Source organism: Myripristis murdjan, chromosome 9 (assembly GCF_902150065.1).
Source record: "Myripristis murdjan chromosome 9, fMyrMur1.1, whole genome shotgun sequence".
Taxonomy (NCBI): Eukaryota; Metazoa; Chordata; class Actinopteri; order Holocentriformes; family Holocentridae; genus Myripristis; species Myripristis murdjan.
Window position 1 is genome coordinate 20,830,126 of NC_043988.1, and position 16,613 is coordinate 20,846,738.

The 16,613-nt window shown below is 43.2% G+C and overlaps 1 protein-coding gene across 4 annotated transcripts in view; it reads right to left on the reverse strand.

Annotated features, from left to right (window-relative positions):
• Positions 1–16,288, reverse strand: part of LOC115364946 (transducin-like enhancer protein 1) — a 35,172-nt gene extending 18,884 nt beyond the window's left edge. For 2 of the 4 annotated variants that reach the window (XM_030059639.1, XM_030059638.1), the window contains exons 1-6: positions 15,490–16,288; positions 15,010–15,110; positions 13,511–13,574; positions 12,902–12,946; positions 6,954–7,016; positions 6,785–6,859 (exon numbers count right to left, since the gene is read on the reverse strand). In XM_030059639.1, the coding sequence (XP_029915499.1) occupies positions 6,785–6,859; positions 6,954–7,016; positions 12,902–12,946; positions 13,511–13,574; positions 15,010–15,110; positions 15,490–15,513 (372 nt within the window). In that variant the 5' untranslated portion in view covers positions 15,514–16,288. Of the gene's footprint in view, positions 1–6,754; positions 6,860–6,953; positions 7,017–12,901; positions 12,947–13,510; positions 13,575–15,009; positions 15,111–15,489 lie in introns of all 4 variants that reach the window. The other 2 variants (XM_030059637.1, XM_030059636.1) reach the window with 1 other exon arrangement.
• Between the last annotated feature and the right edge of the window lie 325 nt (positions 16,289–16,613).

Here is a 16,613-nt window from a genome sequence, read left to right on the forward strand (position 1 = left end):
GCTGATTAGCTCACTGCTCTCACCTGCATGAAAACTAAAGTGTCAGTCAATGAGACTGAGCCATCAATAGTCTAAATCAATACAGCCCTCCATAGCCTAATCAATAAACAGATATCTAGTCGTACTGAAGTCTTCAACAGATGGGCCAATTTCTTCTGTGTCTGGGTTTTACACCACCTCAACAAGCTGCTGCAGTGAACAAGCCAGTGAACACATCCTCCCCCTACACACTGGCACACACACTGGCGCGCGCGCGCGCACACACACACACACATACACACACAGTTCCCTCCCTCTGGGGTCAAACACTGAACAATACTGACAGCTGGGATCACAGCCCAGAGCCTGAGGATGTGGTGGGAGAGGGGGAGGAAAGGAGGAATGACGGAGGAGTGGGAGGAGAGCCCCAGCTGCTGCCTGCACTGTTGGGTCTAGTGAGAGAGCGAGGGGGCTGAGGGAAGAGTGGTAGAGAGAAGGAGAGGAGGGTCAGAGAGAGAGAGGGAGAGTTTGGCTGGCAGCCTTGCTCTCTCTTTCACACCAAATCAGGCGCTCGTCTGAGCGTGAAATGCCTTTGTGTTCCAAAACATCATTATTGCCTCCTCAGACAGTAGCCGCGGGAATCCAAGCTCACTGATTCGCCGCGGGGAGGGGAGGAGGAAGGAGGGGGAGCCGAAGACAAGGGGGGCACAGGAGGCGACTCGGCAGGGGTGGGAGGAGTGCTGAAGGTCAAACCGACTTTTATCTCACCTAATTGACTAACCCACTCCCCCACCTTCCCACTGCCCCAACCTCCCCGCCTTCTTTTTTCTTCTCTCTCTCCCCGTCCTCCGTTCTCTGCCTCCTGCCCTGATGAATGACAGCAAAACGATGCAATAGCGATTTAGCCCCAGCCCCCAGGCCTGCTTGCGCGCACACACACACGCACGCACGCACGCACGCACACACACACACACAATTTTCCCGGTTGGTTTGCTTGCCAAACAATCAAACATAAACACACACGTCACACTTGATCACACTAACATGCATATACAGTCTTGATAAAGAAGGCATACACACACACACACACACACACACACACACACACACAAACTCACACATAACCATACACCTCCCTGCCTGCTGTTTTCTGGGGATAACAGAAATACTTGTTCTACTACACATTAGGACACAGACACACACCCACACCCTCACCCACATTACCCCTGGTGGGAGTAAATGGAGGGGAAGTGTTTGTGGAGGCAAAGGGAGCCTGGTTTATCATGGGGTTTTAGTGTGAGCTGGTGTGTGTGTGTGTGTGTGTGTGTGTGGAGGTAGGGGCAAAACGCTTCATTACACTCATTTAACTCACAAACGGGGTGAATGACAGGCTGGCGTGGGAGACAGGAGCAGAGAAGAGAAGGGGAGTGTAGGGCAATGCCACAACCCCCCCTTTTACAAACACTGGAATCCTGCAATTAAGACTCAAACAGCAACTGCCAAATTCACCTCTCCCCCCCCATCACACACACACACAGGCTCCATCAGTCCACGACAACTAACAAGCCCACCTCACTTCACATTACACGACCATCCCAGCTCACACCCCACTCTTTGCCCAGCAAAAGCTACGTAAACACTGGTGCGTCTTTGTTTGAAAATGCATAACTCTTGCTCTGTTTGCACCTACCGTCTACACTACTCCGGCATATTCAAACCCCTAAAACGGAGACTCCTGGATGCACAACTGAGAGCACGTTAGTTTGAAAATTCCAGGGTTGTGTCGTAGTCTGGACAGGCAGACATAGAGGTGTTTTAATACAATAATGCAGACAAAGCTCTGACAACAGCTCCTTTCCCATTGCCTTGGCTTCCTCTGGCAATGGATAATGCTATCATCTCCTTAACTGTCACATGCCCTGGGTTAAACCCTCTGATGTTTTTAAACAGTGCAGTCCCCCACCTTTGCTTTCATCATGTAGTTTTAGCGTCCCTTTCAGCTCTCACGGTGGTGAATTCAGGAATGTCCATGTTAGCAACAAAAATGTTGCCATGTTAGCCTATTAGCCATGTTTCATGAGACATGGACTGCACTAAAGTAGGTTTTCTGATGTCTAACCTCTTTTTAGCCCCCATGCTAGTCAAGCCCTTATGGTTCCAGTAAAGTTTAGTATTCTTAAAAACATCCAATCCCACCTTACAAGTCATTCCTAGCAACCCCTCTCTCCCTGCTCAGCTAAATATTCCCACCAATCCACGAGCAAAAGCTTCCCTTTGTATTTCTTTTCACCCCTGCCATGCCAGGCCCTCCAGTCAGAACAGCAGTCACTCCCTTTCTTCTGCAGCAGGCTACTATCTTTTCCAAAGGTGGCACACATCATCTTTTCCCCACTGAATTACATTCCTTCATCTCTATTCACTTACTTCTTATTACAGATATACCATCAGGACACTATGGCTCTGAACCTTAACCTCCTTACTATTAGTTGCTTGTAATTCTGGGGACTTAAGAACTTAAGCTTATTGCTGAACTCTGTTTAAGACACTCTGGATAATGATGTCAGCTAAAGGCCTAATATGTAAAATGAAATGTAAAATTTTTAATGATTAATATTTGTGCAGGTATATGATTTATAAAAATCACCATAATAAGGCCTTGTTCAGACCCAATGTTTAATTTTAAATGAAAGGGCTGGCATCAAGGAAACTTCACTGAGTTGGTTTTTCTCTTACTTCTAGAAAGAACATGTGAGGTCACCATCGGTAATTACTCATCTACTACAGCTCCCATTACCTGTGGTGTTCCGCAAGGTTCAATTTTAGGCCCAATTTTATCTTATCTACCTGCTTCCACTTGGCCATATCATCCAACGTCACATGTCTCTTTTCATTTTTACTCAGACACAGATATACCTTGCCCTGAGAGCTGATGACCCAAAAAGTCTCACTGCTATCTGAGTTTGTCACAATGATACTAACTGTTGGCTGGCACAAAATTATCTTCAACTCAATAACTCAAAATCAGAAATCATATTGTTTCATTGAGAGTGGCTATGGCCCTTTGTCTGCTAAGGTAAAGCTGGCTGCCAGAAATTTGGGAGAATTATTTGATTCAGAGTTAAATTTTGTACCACAGATTAAAAAAGTTGGCCTGTCATGCTTCCTTTGGATCAGAACAATCTCCAACATTAAACCAACGCTCTGACACTCTGACCTGGAAAAAGTAATCTATGCATTAATCTTCTCTAGACTTGCCTACTGTAACTTCCTCCTCTCTGACCTTAAGTCACACTCACACCTCCAACTAGTTCAGAATGCAGCAGCTAGGGCTTCTTACTGGTTTTAACAGACAGCATCCCATTACCCCTATCCTGGCTTCTCTCCACGGGCTCCCTGTTCGATTCAGAATTGAATTTAAGATTAGAATAGAAAATGATGTTGACCCCCTATGAGGCAGTTCTCAGCCTTAGATCCTCAGGTGGGGCCCTTCTGGCTGTTCCAAAGTTGAGGCTTAAATCTTAAAGTGACCATGCCTTTGCCATCAGGGCCCCTCGGCTTTGGAACGATCTGTCTGAGGAGATAGGACTCACAGAATCAGTGACTTCTTTTAAATCATTTCTTAAAACTAATTTTTTATAGACTTGCCTTTATGTGATGTCTTCTTTTAATTATCTTTATATCTGATCTTGTATTATTCATTTGTTATTGCTTTAAGTACTTTAAGTATTTTATTTTATTTATTTATTTATTTATTTCTTACATGTACATATAAATATTTGCTTTTGTTTTCCTGTTTTAACTATACCTTAATTTTATATTGCTCTTGTTTGGGTTTCTGCTGTTTTGCTTTCTGATGATTCTGCTTTGTTGTGTCTGTCAGAGCTCTTTGTAAACTACGTTTTTAAAGGTACTATAAATAAACATTACTACTACTTCCACTACAACTAATAATAATAATATTAACAACAACAACAATAATAATAATAATAATAATGATTTTGGAGCAAATATTTGCAACATGATGGCCAATATGAAAATCACTCAGACGGACACAGCCGCCTCTCCGTCTGAAAGACACAAAGGAACTAAAGTAAGTGGGTTGGGTAATGTTTCCTTGTTAGACAGTTTTTAGGTGCAAACAAAACACAACAGTATGACTTTAACAGCTGAGAGATGAGGAAAACATGGGTGACAAGTTAAACTTTTGCATGAGTAAAGCCAAACAGAATGCAATGGCTGTTGGTCTCTAAGGTAAGAATTTAAAGTTGTGACGACTGCAGGAGTTGGATGGTTATGAATCTGTATCCTGTTTTATGTGTGTATCTCCTGTTATACTCACAAATAAACAATTCTGATCATTATTAAATCCATAATGCATACGACCATAAGTGCTCTGTTTTGAAAACTTGAAACATCTCAGCAGTAAGCTAAATGAATGACATTTTAGGATTAATTTAGCACTGCGTCAGTCACAATAAGAAACCATTACAGCGACACACACAGAGACACACAGCCATACATGCCAAGCACCGCTCTATCTGCACACATGTTCTGCGAGGGTTTATGTGCAGGCTGACGCCTAAAATACACCAGGCACGGACATGGCCTGTCACAAAGGCAGGGCAAAGCAGAGTTGTTTTTTAGCCTGCTACACTAACTGAGTCTGTGTTGCTGTTGGCTGTGTGCCAGCCATGTTTTTCCCTGTTGGTGGGCCACATAGCCACGTGTATAGGGAAATAATAATAATAATAATAATAGAGATCCAAAGTGTGGCCTCTGTGGTCTATTTAGCAGCCTCAGTGGATTATACTGAACGTGTTCTGCTGCAGCAGCCATGTTGCACCACATCCATGCCTGGTATATTTCAGCTGTTAAACTTCACTTTTTTGGTCTTGGTGTCCTAATGTGGTGTTTTGGAGGGATTTTTGACCTTGTCATGGTAAATGGTCAAATTTTGCACCTTATCTGTATAACAAATGGTATCAATTCAAGAATTGCTGCAACTTATGAGACTTCATGGGAATGGCCATCATATCCTTGGATCATGATGTCCTAACCGGTATACACTATACATATACACTACTCACAAAAAGTTAGGGATATTCGGCTTTCGGGTGAAATTTCAGGATGAACCTAAAATGCATTATAACCTTTACAGGTGAACTGAATGTGACCTTCTGTAAACTTTTGAATGCACATGTCCAACTGTTCAATGTTTCAGTACTTTTTGCACAAGTTGCTGTTCTCTAACAAGGAGTTTAACGGCAAAATTCACATCAGGTGTTTGATGCTCCAGCTCATCGAGGTCGTATCATTAGGGAACGGCTGCTGGAGACTGGGGTACCTCAAATGGAGTGGCCTGCACTTTCTCCAGACATGAATCCCATAGAAAACCTATGGGATCAGCTGAGTCGCCGTGTAGAGGCTCGGAGCTCTGTACCCCAGAACCTCAATGTCCTGAGGGCCGCCCTTCAAGAAGAGTGGGATGCCATGCCTCAAGGCTGAATTATGCTTCCGTGTAGGAAGAGCGTACGGAGGTTGTGCGAAGCTTACGGAGGTTGCGCGACCGCCGCAGAGCCTTGCCGCGCACCTCCCAAAGATTGTAACTACGCGGACCCTACGCAGCCCCACAAGAGCTGTGATTGGTCCGCCGAAGTACATCATTTCCAGCATTTCGTTGCAACCGGTATCACATCCTGTTGTTGTGCCGGCTGACAGCGCCGTTTTTAAAACAACTGTTGTGTCTCGACTCGTCGGTTGTGTTTGAAAACTTTGGAGAATGCTGGATCTCGCGGAAGAACGCCTGGCCGAGGAGGTGCGCAAATACCCGCACCTATACGACTCGTCCACTCGCCATTACAAAGACGTACAGAAGAGCAGCGACCATACGTCACAGGGTCTACGTTAGTGGGAGGAGAATTGCTCAATGTGTGTTGCAGAGGTATGTTGGACACACGCGCTGCGTAGGAAATGCGTGCTACGCACAACCCCCGTACGCTCTTCTAACGCTGAAGCATAATTCAGCCTTCAGCAGACAATAAGTCGACTTGTGAACAGCATGAGACGTCGTTGTCAAGCTGTAATTGATGCTCAAGGGCACATGACAAGTTATTGACACTGACATTTTTTGTTGTGGTATACCCACCACTGTTGTTGTTGGTGTATGCTTCTACTTAAATGCCCTACTTTCATGATATAATATCACTGTAGCGTGAACATTTTACATTTTCCATAAATTTCACCCAAAAGCCAAATACCCCTAACTTTTTGTGAGTAGTGTGTGTATATCTATATATCTATATATCTATCGATATATATCAATAGATATATCTCTATATCTATATCTAGATATATCTATATCTAGATATAGATATATATCTAGATATAGATATAGATATATATCTAGATATAGATATAGATATATAGTTAGATAGATATAGATATAGATATATAGATATATAGATATGTGTGTGCATGTGTATATATGTGTGCGTGTGTGTATACACACACACACACATAAAATTTTACTTCAGGTTCCCAGTTTTCAGATGATAAATACCATTTCTATGTGGCATCTACTGCTGACAACAAAAATGTCAGATTGCTTTTATACCATTATTGATTTCAGATCAAAAAGGTCTCAAGTCCAAATCCCTGCTTTTGTATGTGTGGACCCAATGAAGGGGAATTGTTTTTTGAGGGAATTATGGAAGAAAACACACAGTCATGCAGATACAAGACAGCAGACGTAAAGAGGAAGTAGAGGAATACACACTGTAGGTGGAAGACCTGGTAGTCCACGTACCCCGATGACAGCATTAAGCTCTGCCATAGTCACCTGCTTGGCCCGTTCCACAGCTTGGACCACCTGCTGTTGATGCTGAAACACATGCAAGCAGAGATGACTAGAGTGATATAAATGAACAATGCAGCACACACAATCAGTAGTTCAAACAGAACATTTGTACACTTACCTCCTGAGAGAGGAACGGGATGACTTGTGCACAGATGGTGTTTAGTCTCTTTGCAATCTCAGTCTGAGGGAGAAAAAGACAGAGACTTAATTGTTAATAGCATAATTACAGTAATTTAGTAAAGACAGCTGTTCACCAACATCAATCAGGTGGCACATGTGCACATTCACACACTGACGGTTCCACAGCAAGCCAACAGACAGACACAGTAACCCATTCCATTTTTTAACACTAATGACACCTATCCACTTGCCTCGACACACACATTCAGTATGTGCCATATATACACACACACATACACACACACAGTATGAGATTCTCAGCTCTAATGATCAGTGAGAGATCAGGTTTCCCTCTTGCCTGCTCTAATTCTTTTTGTCTCCCCCTTACCTCTCTTCTCTTGTCCCTTTTCCCATCAGCACTTCGCCATAATCTCATCAGCAACTAACTTCGTTTGCTCCCCCTTTCTGGTATCCATGCCAACACATCCGCCTGCCCCCCAGCCCCCGGAGGTGGCTACAATTGGCTGAAACCAGATACCCCCACAGTGGCATCAAATCAGATAACACGGCTCATATTACATATCATCCAATCAAATTGATACGAAGACGGCCAGGGTGAAGAGGGAATTGGAGGAGCCATGAAAGTAATGGCTGAGACACACACACACCATATAAATAGATACACGCACACATCCAAGTCTATTCTCTAAGATCTAAAAACCTTTAAAGGGATATCTTTTGCTGTTATATGAAACCATTTAGCAACAGTTTACATAAGGGTTGGAAATTTTCATGTTTTAATGTAGGCCATGTTCACATTTCAGGCCGTAATGCTCATTGAGTTTTTTTTTTTCTTCCAGCGGTTTCATTCATATTGTTGTAAAGTGACCCAAGATCAACTTGGAGACCTTTCCTGTGAAAAACCTTGCACATGGTAATTAGACATCATATATGCAAGACGGAAGGTGGTATGAAGGAGGGTGGTATGGAAGGTGGTGAAACTGCAGTTAAAAGCATTAATTTTAAGGAATATTTGCAATACAGATTGGATGAGACCCTGTCTATGGATGAAAATGAGGATGTGAAAAAAAGGCCAAAGGCATTATTTGAGCTTTCTCTGCAGATTATGGTGGTATAAATAATCAGTACTGTGAAGTGTAAAAAAAAAAAAAATATATATATATATATATATATATATATATATATATATATATATATATATATATGTCCAAGGTTATGACATTTTGGAGGTAGCTCTTCATAAACATAGAGTTCATCCAAAAATAAGATAAGATAAAACAGTAAATTAGGAACAGAATCAACAGAGGTTTAAAGTCTTTGGAAGGTAAGAAATTCTATTTGTTTGTTTAAAATTTCATGACTACACTTACAGCGTGCCGGACATGTAAACTGTGATTTCTGATAAGGATTTTGTAATGTAAAAGGCATACAATGTACATTTCTACATATAGACACATTCCTCCACACAGACCTTGTATACCTGATGACATGAAGAGCCAGCAATGAACAACCGCACATCTGCTCTACAACTACTGTAACTGTGTGAAGCAACCTTAATGGCTGTACTTCTTTTTCAAGCCACACAACAGCCAGCTGGAAACAGACCATGGAGGGTGGATGTTCCAAATACCTTTTTTTGGATTCAAAGCTTCAGCAGCAATTATTACTTGGAATACAAAGCAAAGAGGGTGCTAGAGGTGATGCGAGGTTGTCGGTGTATGCCAGAGTATATAAGGGACGGTCAGTGAGAGGTCTCTAGAGCAGGAGTCCCGAGCGGTAACACATAAATTATCTGCAGCTTTAAGCGGTGTCTCTCACCTTGCTGTGCTTTCTTCCGTATCTCAGTGGGCATCATGTTCTGGTGAGAACGAACAATACAGTGGTAGCTTATAACAACCATCATAGGGGTTTGCGTTCCTGTCAGTTATACACACTGGCACACTGACTGAAATTATGGCGCAACAAACGTCTCCTGTTTCTGAGAGCGATACGCATCCCGGGTGTTCTGAATCGGAGGGTGGATCTGCTGTCCAGGGACGTGCTGCTATACGGAGAATAGACTGTACAGCCAGCTTTTGTGAGGCAATAGTGGATACACTACAGCCGAGCCATGCTGGATCTGTTCACGTCAAAAAAAATGCACCGTATCCACTGTTAAAAAGAAAAAGAAGTACTCGAATACTGATTTTGCCATCAATTAAACCTGGCAACAATTGCCACTTTGAAGCATTCGAGTCAACCCTACCAGGAAGGTCAATTTCATTTGCAAAAAGGTAGCCAGGTTTTACCCACTGTCCTCTCTCTTTTGCTGTCACAGTAGATAGGCTGATGCATCTGTGATAAACTCCCTCACCTTGGCCTGTCTACATTAGGTTGTGCAACATTTGTACTATATTGCCTTACTATGGAGATGTAGATATTCTCCATATGTGTCTCAATAGTATCACGATGTACCACGTGATGTACACATAACTACAACCTATTTGCACACAAAGCAGTACAGTTTCTGGACCTCAATAAGGAAGCAGTTTTAGCCTTTGTGAATACAGAACTGAGGCCAACTGAGGATTCGCTGGCCTCCACATGCTGTACCTCAACCTGATAATGCCCAACATGGGCCACAGCACGCCTAGAGACCTGAGGAGGGAGGTATTTCAGACAGAATACACCGGCCCTACTATTTACATAGAACATTCTCAGAACTGAGTTGTAAGCCTATAATTAGCCTTGCATAGAAGCTCACTGATTAGGGTGTCTGAGAATAGTCTGACCAACTACGATGGGGTCAGCTCGGCTAATCTGACTAAGCTAGCTAAAGAAGCAAATGAGGATCAAACAAACAGGGTTAAAGCCACAAATCCCTGAATCTGCAATCCCTAAGTGAGACATCATTACGGATCGTGACTCAAAAACTTTTGGACTACACAAAACTAAAATAGCTAGAAGTTACAAGAATAGGATAACAGTATTGGCACGCGCTAAAGCTATGTGAGCTAAAAAGGATAAATTGATGGCGATTACAGTAGTTAAATAAGGGAACAGGGTGACCCAGAATAGTTGAGCACTGAATTGGACCACAGCCACAAGTTGGCTTTACAAGTTGTTACATGGTTTCTTAATCCATGGCTAGATTTATTCAAGCACAGGGGAACCACTTTTCCCATTCTTTGGCACATACCTGATATTGTCCTTGATCAAGATTTTTGTTCAAATGTGGGTCCCTACATGACTGAGGTAACAATGTTTAATGACCATGGGTCCCAGCACTAACAACATTTTTAATTTCTCTTCCAAGCTGAAAACGTTGGAGAACTCCTGTGCACCATCCACATAATAAAACAGTCAAGAAACAGACTACACAAACATTAAAGATGAAGAAATTAAAGATGCAGAAGATGCAAGTGTACACCACACTGTGCTAACGGAGGACAGGCATCCCATTGCACATATAATTGGTGCATTACTGCTGTAACACACACACAAATTCTACGCCCTCCCACCCCCGTCCCCAGCAGGAGGTGGGTTGTTAGTCTGTATTCCCAATACCCCCCACCCACAGAAGCTTGTTGCTCTGACAACTGCAGACCCAAGCTAATGACCTCCCCTGGAGCTTTACTATGTGTGTTTGTGTGTGTGGTTGTGTGTGAGTGGTTGAGACAGACAATAGGCAGAGATGCATCTTGTCCACAATGAGAGAACAGTAGCTTTTGCATGGACATAAAACAAAAGCGAAGCAAAGAGAAAAGGAATAACTGGGAGGGGCTCTATGAGTTCCGTGATGCAGAAAACAGCCGCAATCACGAAATTTGATGATCAAAACAAAATCACCTTTAAAAACGTGGAATGTGCTAAAATGTAATTAGTAAAATGCAATTCATAAAAATCAGTGGGGGGTTTGTGAGCATTTTTGTAAATGTTTCTCAGTGTGTTTTTCACAGCACCTAAGCTGAATGAACAGAAAAAAAACACTATTCTGAGAGTGCCTACTGTGTTAGCATGTTAGCAAGAAGAGCATCACTTCAACAGTTTTATAACTACTGAAGCACTTTCTTTAATTAAAAAATAGTTCAATATTGTGTTACAAATTCACTGATATTAGCTAAATGTTGAATATGTTTTATTAATATTTTTTTTGCAAGTTTGACCCACCACATGATTAGAGACTTTCTGATGACAAAATGTGCTTAAATCATCAAACACAGAATTAAGAAAAATTTAAACAAATTTCATGGGGTCCTAAACTGGTGTTGATTTCTCAGATTAACTCTGGGAAATGTCTGGATAATCCGGTCTGGACATTGTCTGGAGGTGCCCATTCACACATGTGAAATACTAGAAATGCTCTGTTTGGTTTAGGCGAGGTGTGATACCTGGGTAGAGCACGCAAGAGGCAGGACATTACACAAAAAGTACACTGTGGAAATTGCAGTGTTGTGTTTACAGCACATCAAAGATGGTGGATGAGGCTACCGACTCATCTGTAACGATGACTGCTTTTTACCACATATATTCGGACAGATCTGCAATATCAACGACAGAGTGAAAAGCAACATAAGGGCAAGCAGAAAAGAGCACAACTTCACGCCATCCGCATGATAGAAACGTCATCAACGCACCCACTTGCTAACTGTGAATTCTCCGGACCAACTCTATTCAAACATGGGTTCAATCGAGCATGTTACGGAGCTGGCAGGCTAAAGCCCGTTTAAAGTCCGGTCCAACTTATTCAGACATTTGCGTTCTCATACAGCTCCTCTGGGTAATGTCTAGATAAGGTCAGGGTTGCAGTGCATGCGTGAAAGGGATGTGGGAGAGAAGAAGATGAGTATAATGCAAGAACGAAAAGATCCTTTAATTATAACCAGAAAAAGAGAAAGAAAGGCAGAGAAGTTTAAAATAACACAGGAATAGGAATGGGTGGACATGAAGGAAAAAAAAAGCTAATGAGATGGAGCGTGAGAGAAAAAGAGAGAAGCCTCCCCACTCGTCAGTGAAGCAGCCAGGCCAATCCACCTCCAATTTCCTCTGGTCTGAAAGGTCGATAGCTGCGGTAATTACTGGTAACCGCTCTGAGCCGTGCACCACTCCTGTGGGGAGGTGTGTGTGTGTGTGTGTGTGTGTGTGTGTGTGTGTGTGTGTGCGAGACAAAGATAGAGTGTTTTCCCCCTCATCTGTGTGTGTACATACTTAGCTATGTGAGTGTGTTTGCCTTTCGGTGTCTGTATACATACCCATGTGTGAACATTTGACTTTCTGTGTGCGCCTGTGTGTTTATGTACACATTACTTATGTGTAACTGTCCTTGTCTTGATGTGTATGTATGCATATGTAAATTATCATGTGGAACGGTCCTTGCCTTTCTGTGTTTGTGTCTGCACTTGTGAGCTTGCCTCAGTAGTGTGTATACGTGTGTGTGTGTGTGTGTGTGTGTGTGTGTGTGTGTGTGTGTGCCCCCCTGCCTGTAAGAGGGAGCTCTCCTGTCTCTCTTCCTCTGCATTTCCTCGATAAAGGGCTTCAGTGTGATCGATTCCTCTGCCCTCCCCAGCCCTGCCCCTCTAATGTAATAAAGCAGGCCGCTCCCCTAGACAGCACCAATCAATCTACAGAGCCATTCATCCTGCCTCTGGGCTCAGCCGGCCGGCCCTAACTGGGGAAATGGAGACAGAGCCCCATCGATCACAGATAAACACACAAACACACGTGCACACACACACAAGCATACAGTAAAACACACACACACACACACAGAAATGAATGAACGCACAAATGCATTTGAGCACACACAAGGACACACCAACAAGCACGCACACCCACACCAAATACATCAAAACCTTGACATGAAAGCGAGAGAGAGAGAGAGAGAGGGATAGAGTCAAACAAGCAGACGGAAAAGCAGATGATAGGTGAACAGATAACCATCCATACCTGTTTGTGCATTTCGATGTTGAGGCCATATGACATCTCATAGTACTGAGGGAGAACAGAGAGAGTTGGATGGTTAGATCTGAGTGCTTTTCTACCCTCTCAAAAGATGCACTCACTGCTTTTCTTTCCTTTTTTCCCAAATCTGTACGGGAGTGTCATTGTCAATCCATTTGACCAGCTGATTTCTTAGTTTCAGTGTCTTACGACCATGATGTGTGAAGCAAAGTGTAATTAAAAAGGAATTCCCTGACTGTTCAATCCATTTTGAACTCAGATAATGCTCTTTCTTGACATTATTTTGTTTCAGTTCAAATGGCGAGGCCAAGGAAGTGCATGTTTCCTAATCAAGCTGAAGATACCTCTCTAATTTTGTGGCTATTTTGTGTATGTGTGTATCTACTATGTGTGCTTCTCTTTAGGTATGTAGTTAAAAAAAAAAAAAATTTAAATGTTGCATTTTTGTGATTCGGTTAAGTATTCTGGGTGTTTTTCTTTAAAGTTCAAAAATAATTAATTGGTGCCAACACAAGACTTGGAGCCCATTAGGCCACCCTGTCGCCCCGAGGTGTGATGCTGGGATAAATAAATTGAGTGTGACCTAAATCTCACCATGACATAGTGTCTCTGCATCTCTGTCTTTTCACTGGCCAGCTTCTCACACTCCAGCTTAAGACTGAAAAACAAACAAAATACAGCATTCAGTTTTAGAGCAACTCTCACTTTTCAGCCCAAATGGAGCTAATTCAGACTCATCTTTCAAACCAAACGACCATTAGTGCATACCAGCACTGCTGTCACACAAGGTTTCGAGAAACTGTCAAGAGAAGCACACCTACAAACCATTTTGGGTTCAGGATTGTTGTTTAGCAAACACTGATTTGTAATTCTTAAAGCTGAAAAACAAAGATATAACATTGAGAACTCACCAGTTATGACCAAAAAATATTTACTTTTGGACCATGCTTAAATATTTGAAGTTTCTTTCCATAAATAAAGCGTCTGCAATTTGAAAAATGATGTGGCTCTAGCTCTTTCAAAATTAACAGTGGCATGAAAATCCCTATTAACTACTGAACTTATTATAGATGTCTTGCTCTCTGTTTGCAAGAGTATAACTGCTGATAAATGAATATCAAATTACATTTTTTCCAAAACACACAGTAGATGTGAGACAGTTTGGAGCCAACTCCATCTATAGAATCTACACAAACTCAGATTAAAGAGGGGTTGTTGATCAAGTAATTTGTTCTCTGAATAACTGTTTACCTAAAATAGATTCAAAAATTAAAATGCATACAAAATGGTACTAAAGGGGCTGCATTCTTGTCTGAGCCCTTCACACTGCTTGCTAATTAACACATGAAAGTCAAAAGGAGACGGTTGTTCCTGTCCACTCATAATAACTGTCAGGCACAACCACTGTCTACTTATGATAACTACCTCTCTGTTGGCTCTGAGTCGTTTGTTTGGTTTAACCCTGTTGAGCATGAGGAATCCACCTTGTGCATGTCCCCCAGACAGCGCTAAGCATCGTGACTAAAATGACAGGCTAAGCTGGCTGTGTGTGTGTATGTATGTGTGTGTATCTGAGACAGAAACAAATGTCTGTTGTCTGAAGGTCAGAAGCTTTCACCTGTTGCCCCGACATCCCCCTGCAACTCCAAAAATAAGTAAAACCACATACACAAGCACAATTGCACACATACTCCGGCACTCTCCCTCTCTCTTTCTCTCGCTCTCTATACACACACACACACACACAACCGCACACACAAGGAAAATAAGGAGTGATTTATGAAACCCTGAGCCCACACGCCACCCTCTGGCTCTAACCCATCACCACGACTTAGACCTACCGCAGTGTCAGTACTAACATTGATGTCTGAGTCTGCTCTCTGTGTGTGTGTGTGAGTGTGAGTGTGTGTGTGTGTGTGAGAGAGAGAGAGAGAGAGAGAGTGCATATGCCTAATCCAGCTTAATGTTTTTGTTTGGGGTTTTGTAAGTTATGATACGAGAATGCTTATGGTTAGTATGAGGTTTAGGGTTAGGGGTAAATGACAATGGGAAAATGTGCCTATAAAGATAGCATGGCCGTGTGTATTATCCACCTGTGGTACTGTGCCTGGAGAAACTGGAACTCCTCCTTGATGCGGTCCAGTGACTCTGGGATGGTGAACTTGAAGGGCTGCCCTGGAGCCTGGTGGGGCGTCTGACACACACACACACACACACACACACACACACACACACACACACACACACACACACAGAATTAGCAACGTCAACATCACACTGCCTTATTACGGGGCTCCTTAGTGACTCTAGGCTCACAAATAAGACCGGTAACTTTTAATTATTTGCCATTATTACACAAACACATTCAGTCCCACTCAGCTGCTAAAAGAACTTGTACACCCAAATTATAAGAAAGCGCAAGACATGTGCATGTCATTAGCTGGGCTGAGGGTTTTTACAACTAAAAAAAAAAAAAAAAACACAACAAGCGCCAGTGAAACAAAGAGCCGAGGACAGCCACCATGTTGACCGGTTGCAGGTGATCAGTTAGCTAGGTAGGAGAGGAGTCTTACCGGATGTCGCCCCTGGGGAAACATCGTTATCTCCGAGGGGATTTGCCCTTTTCCTGCTTAAAACCCCGTTTCAGGGGATGAAAATTGGGCACCTGAGGTTGGTGGACGCTCTGGATCACGGAAACTAATCCATCCGCTGTGATTTGGTTGTTAATGTGAGACCAACGGCGGTTATTTTCAAACAAAACCAGCCGACCGCCCCGGCGCACCCTCCGATTTGACCAGCCGATTAATGTGAATCCTCGCTTCTTCTCTCTCCGTTTCTTTCACTTGCTCGCTCTCCTCGCTCCAGCGAGCGTACGGCCGTAAATCAACCGGAAAAACACAGGAAACGGGTCATTAGCTGGAGGCAGGGGGAGGGGAGGATAAACCAGGTGAGAATGAAAGACCAGAGCCACTTCAGTCACTCCCGTGTTTGTATTTTGTATTGGATCCGATGTATTCCAAACAGGGAGAGACGACCAAACAAACAAATAAAAGCAAACAAGGAAAACTCAAGTCACCAGACCCAAGCGCAGACGTGCAAGCAGCCGCAACGCGGTCGGTTCATAGTCAAAGAAATAGAAACAAATCCACACAAGTTAATTGCTGAGAAGAGTTCCCACTTGACTCGCCGCGGTCGCTTGGCGGTTGAACAGCGAACAAAAATGATATTCGCTTCCCCGCTGGTGCACACGAGTTTTGAGATAGATTACGGTCCAAGAGGGCTTCACAAAAAGAGGAAAGATTTTGTTAGTTTTGATATCAACAACTCCCACCACGGCGGCAACAGTCCACCGTCTAGCTCCGCGTTACCTCAATGGCAACTTTCTCACGCGGTTTCACGCTCCCCAGCTAACCGAAATGGAGAACCTGCCCACAAAACGGCCGCCGACCAATCAGAGCCGCCGCTCCACGTGGGGATAATGATGTATTTTGTACAACGAGCCAATAGAATTCCTGTAAACGGCTTCGAGCCTGTTGACCTGATTGAGCTACGGGGATTTTAGCCAATCAGAGCGTCGCAAGTGATGCCATACGGAGGCGCGCAGGGCGGGTAGCGCGGTGGGTTATGGCAAATCTCAGCTGTCAATCAAAGTAACGTGGGCTCGGCTGGAACAAGATTTTGCGCGCGCACGCACTCA